At 44.5% G+C, this 5,715-nt stretch overlaps 1 protein-coding gene across 1 annotated transcript in view; it reads left to right on the forward strand.

Annotated features, from left to right (window-relative positions):
- LOC115204490 (short transient receptor potential channel 5) overlaps positions 1-3,524 on the forward strand; it is a 36,553-nt gene extending 33,029 nt beyond the window's left edge. The window contains exon 12 of the mRNA XM_029770111.1: positions 18-3,524. Within this exon, the coding sequence (XP_029625971.1) occupies positions 18-983 (966 nt within the window). The 3' untranslated portion in view covers positions 984-3,524. The remainder of the gene's footprint in view (positions 1-17) is intronic.
- Positions 3,525-5,715: the final 2,191 nt, after the last annotated feature.

Here is a 5,715-nt window from a genome sequence, read left to right on the forward strand (position 1 = left end):
TCTTAACTGATCTGTAGGAGCTGAAGCAGGACATCTCCAGTTTCCGCTATGAGGTGTTGGATCTGCTGGGGAACAGGAAGCCCCCGCGGAGAACCTATTCATCCAGCAGTGAGGCCACTCAGCAGGATGAGATCAACAAGGAGGGGGAGGGAGGGGCCGGACAGGGTCAGTCCAGGGACCAAGGGGCCAAGGGGGTGTCCTTCAGCATGTCAACCGCTGAGAGGAAGAGCAAGGACTCTGGGTTCAGTGTCTCCGCCCTCTTTAAGTCCATGTCAGGGGTGGAGGGGCCAGTGGACAACAAACCAAAGTGCAACGGGCTGCGGTTCTCCTCCTCCTCCCCTTCCTTTGCTGTGTTCAGCCGCAGTGGTGGCCAGCTGCAGCGCTTCTCCAAGTCCAAGAGAGACTCCATCAGGCAGCTGGGTCTGCTCTTCTCCCGCATGAACGGACACGTCCCAGAGCACAGGGCCCCTCCTCCCTGCATGCACCAGCCCACCTACAGCATCTCAGATGGCCTACTTCATCAGCCCACAACCTGGCCGGACGTCCATATCTCCCCCAATCCCCAGGTTACACGTAGCCAGAACCTGAAAGAGCTACCCCAGGCCCAAGCCCCTACCCAGGCCCCACCCCAGGGTTCACCCCAGCAGGCTAACGGGAGTGACAGCCTGCTCCTACGGCCCCCGGGCCACTCCCTGCCGCCCCCGGGCCTCTCCCTACCGCCCCCGGGCCTCTCCCTACCGCCCCCGGGCCTCTCCCTACCGCCCCCGGGCCACTCCCTACCACCCCCAGGCCTCTCCCAGCTGCCCCCGGGCCTCTCCCAGCCGCCCCTGCGCTGTGCTTCTGGCATCAAGGCCTCCAGCTCCCAGGCTGTCCTCCTGGGCTCTAGTGAGGACATGTATGAGGGCTGGATAGGACCATGTGATGAGCTGGACTCTTCAGAGTGGGGGGCTGAGCAGGAGGACTCCATCACCACACAGCTTTAGAGACACCTGCCACCCCCAGAATAATGCAGGACAGCAAACTACAATATGTTCAGGTCACTCTGCTGAGGACAGAGAGAAAAAGTGTCTGACACAAGTATTCAAAACCCAGGACTAATCTTCTCAAAGATATCATAGCAACGTAGGAAGATTATAAACATATAATGAAAGAAAAAAAAAACTTTATTTATTGCAATATAACTACATGTTTGCATACTGCCACCTACCTGTGATGCTTAGATCTTTGTTTGCGGACTGTAAGTTCACTATCCTCTCTCAACACGTGTTCTCATACAGTTGCGGCCCAGTTAATTATATTTTACTTATCAAAATATCACTGAGATAAGGGGGTCATATACACAGGTCAGCTATTACCATTGTCAAAACTTCTACTCTCTTACAAATATGTTTAATCTCTTGTTGCAAGTTTTTCTATTGTCTTTTACCAGATTGTTTTGCCAGATGGTGTGCCAGGTGGTGTGCCATATACAAATGCCAGATGTCCTCTATACAGTAGTGTGTTCTGTTTGGTACATCATAACCTAAACATGGATGGTTAATATCATGGTGGAATATGTTTATTTCAGGTTTGCAGGTTGATTATTTTCAAGTTGTTTTTGGACAATTAACTAAGAATACTGTCCTCTGTTTTTCTATGAAAGTTTTATTTTTCTATAGTTTCTTGGAAATAAGGCACTACCCATTTTTGGCTATTGAGACAGGAAATGCATGATATTAGTAGGGGTACGTTTATTTATCCATAGTTTGAATGTGTTTACTTGTAGTCTCATTTATTTTGGATAAGATGGTTATGAATTATAATACTCAAGATCAATTTGGCAGTGGACCCCTACGCAAACAATATTTCATAGTTGTCGAAAACAAGCTTGTATACAAATACACATTTTTATTTGATAATTAGATTAAGCATCTATTCAAATATTAAATCATATTTGACGGAATCTTAGAACTAGGATTCCAAGACTGGGCCATGTGATATGATAGGCTGTATAGTGGTCAAATAAAACTGGACTGAACTGTCCAAAATTTTGAAATAGCTATACTCTGGGCTATTAGTGACAGCTCAATGCATTCGCTAATTGCAGTATTCAGGACTCACCTTAGATAATGTGCCATCCCATCAATTCAAAATGAACAGTTTAGTAATTGCATTGCATCTGATCTTTTGACCAATCAGATCAGCTATTTTGCCCATAATTGGGAAAAGATCAGAATTTGGCCACCTGTGTAAACACAGCTAAGCTCAGTGAACAAAACTGCCTGAGTACCAGTGAGCTATCACTCTCCACGGTGCTGATTATGACTGGAAGGGTAGCAGCAACACCGGTCTTGTGTGCTGTCCAGGGTCCTGGCCCTCAGATACCATCATCGTACCAAATTACTTCTCTAAAGCAGGGCTCTCCAACCCTGTTTATGGTCAATTTTCCCTCCAATCCTAATCAAGCGCACCTGATTCTAATAAGAAGCTGGTAGATAAGCTTAATCAGGTTAGTTCAAAGATTCTTGAAAGTTAAGGACAATCCTTGTCCGGCAGGGAAACTTTATTTTATAGGTGAATTTTATAATGGAAAACCTTTGTCATTTTATTAATTTCCCTGTCAGGCTGTGTGCCAGGAAATGCCACAGTCCTATAGGATCAAAATGTCTAACTCCCCCCAAAAGTGTTGAAAATATATGTAGTTTCTTGCAATAGCCCACGGAATATTTCTCTCAAAACTGTGACTCCTAAAAAATTCCAAATAAATCAGAAATGAGCAGGGTCAGCTATACCATCTCCTGATTACAGGTATTGCAACAAGACAAGGTAACCCATGCAAATGAAATGGAAGTATGGAGGTAGTTTGCCATTTATGAATGTGTTATTCAATTCTATGAGCTATAGTAGTAAAAGCTAAATTCAATATTTTATCAAATATTTTTATGATCCATAGTATGACCATCTTAAAACAATTACATATGTTAGCTTAGTAGAAGCCTCAAAGGATAAGACAAGCCAACTTTCAAAACGAATCCTTTTTGGCTAGCCACAGCAGTCAACTAGCTAGCTAGGCAGCTGTTTAGCGTTGTAGTACATTCACAAATTTGTTTGTAAACAATTAACAAGCTAGTTAGCTACCACGTCATGTTCTTGTCAACCAGTCAGAGTAGTTAGCAAGCAACAAGATATGTGAAATGTCTAAAAACCACTTCAGGGCAAATAAATCAGATTTGACCGTTGCATGCCCAGGAATCAGATTTATGACTTCAAACCACCTACGGTGAAATATCTGATTCCATGTGGCTTTTGGCTGTTCAGACTTCAGGAAAAACAGATTCAAATCTGATATGCCAACAAAAATGCAGCTTTAGATAACTCATTCTATGGTTCAAATATGTTCATTTTTCTTAGGTTTTAGAGTCATAAAGCAACTTAATGAGAAACTATATTGCTACTGTGTATACCACTTGAATAAAGTAGAAAATATGCAATTTGTCAAATCTGTAAAACTCGGTCAGAGTAATTTAATAAACTCAGCAAAAAAAGAAACGTCCCTTTTTCAAGACCCTGTCTTTCAAAGAATTCGTAAAAATTCTAATGACTTCAGATTTTCATTGTAAGTGGTTTCAACAGTTTCCCATGCTTGTTCAATGAACCATAAACAATTCATGAACATGCACCTGTGGAACGGTCTTTAAGGCACTAACAGATGGTAGGCAATTAAGGTCACAGTTATGAAAGCTTAGGACAACTAAAGAGGCCCTTATACTGACCCTAGAAAAACACCGAAAGATACCCAGGGTCCCTGCTCATCTGCGTGAACGTGCCTTAGGCATGCTGCAAGGAGGCATGAGGACTGCAGATGTGGCCAAGGCAATAAATTGCAATGTCTGTACTGTGAGACGCTTAAGACAGCGCTACAGGGAGACAGAACGGACAGCTGATCGTCCTCGCAGTGGCAGACCACGTTTAACAACACCTGAACAGGATCGGTACATCCGAACATCACACCTGCGGGACAGGTACAGGATGGCAACAACTGCCCGAGTTACCCCAGGAACGCACAATCCCTCCATCAGTGCTCACACGGTCCGCAATAAGCTGAAAGAGGCTGGACTGAGGGCTTGTAGGCCTGTAGTAAGGCAGGTCCTCACCAGACATCACCTGCAACAACGTCGCCTATGGGCACAAACTCACCGTCGCCGGACCAGACAGGACTGGCAAAAAGTGCTCTTCACTGACGAGTCGTGGTTTTGTCTCACCAGGGGTGATGGTCGGATTCGCATTTATCGTCGAAGGAATGAGCGTTACACCGAGGCCTGTACTCTGGAGCGGGATTGATTTGGAGGTGAAGGATCCGTCATGTCTGGGGCGGTGTGTCACAGCATCATCGGACTGAGCTTGTTGTCATTGCAGGTAATCTCAACGCTGTGCGTTACAGGGAAGACATCCTCCTCTCTCATGTGGTACCCTTCCTGCAGGCTCATCCTGACATGACCCTCCAGCATGACAATGCCACCAGCCATACTGCTTGTGATTTCCTGCAAGACAGGAATGCCAGTGTTCTGCCAGGGCCAGCGAAGAGCCCGGATCTCAATCCCATTGATCACGTCTGGGACCTGTTGGATCGGAGGGTGAGGGCTAGGGGCATTTCCCCCAGAAATGTCCAGGAACTTGCAGGTGCCTTGGTGGAAGAGTGGTGTAACATCTCACAGCAAGAACTGGCAAATCTGGTGCAGTCCATGGGGGGGGGGGGGGGGGAGATGCACTGCAGTACATAATGCAGCTGGTGGCCACACAAGATACTGACTGACTTTTGATTTTGAACCTCCCCCCCCCCCTCCCCCCCTTTGTTCAGGGACACATTCAATTTTTGTTAGTCACATCTTTGGAACTTGTTCAGTTTGTCTCAGTTGTTGAATCTTATGTTCATACAAATATTTACACATTTATTTTCAGGAAACTTAAGTTGACAGTGAGGATTTTTTTTTTTGCTGAGTTTATGATAATTTAGTGTATTATCATATTAAAGCTTAAGATATTTGCAAGGTTAATTATCTTGAAATAAGATTCGAGGTTAAATATAGGCTAAAACAAGCAAAATGTTCTGCCAAATGTAGATAATTTAGCTTGGAAAAAAAACAAAAAATGTAAGTGCTTTTAAAAATCACTCAAGATATTTAGATTTCAATTTTTGCAGTGTGATACTTAGTTTATGAAACTATACACTGAGTGTACAACATTGAAAACACCTCTTTCCATGACAGACTGACCAGGTGAATGCTATGATTCCTTGATGTCACTTGATAAATCTGCTTCAAATCATTGTAGATGAAGGGGAGATAGATTAAAGAAGCATTTTTTCAGCCTTGAGACATGGATTGTGTGTGCCATTCAGAGGGTGAATGGGCAAGACAAAATATTTGCGCTTTTGAACGGGTTATGGTAGGTGCCAGGCACACCGGTTTGTCAAGAACTGCAACGCTGCTGGGTTTTTCCACACGCAACAGTTTCCTGTGTGTATCAAGAATGGACCACCACCCAAAGGACATCCAGCCAACTTGACAACTGTGGGAAGCATTAATATTAACATTAAGACTTATTTTGATTGTCCAGTCTTTCAAGAATCCCAGAGTTTACGGTTGGCGCGAAAACCTACAGGAGGGTAGCGCTCCAGGAACAGGGTTGAGAGCCCTGCTCTAAAAAGGGACAGTTCAAATGATAAACTGTTACGAC

This window comes from Salmo trutta, chromosome 12 (genome assembly GCF_901001165.1).
Source record: "Salmo trutta chromosome 12, fSalTru1.1, whole genome shotgun sequence".
Lineage (NCBI taxonomy): Eukaryota > Metazoa > Chordata > Actinopteri > Salmoniformes > Salmonidae > Salmo > Salmo trutta.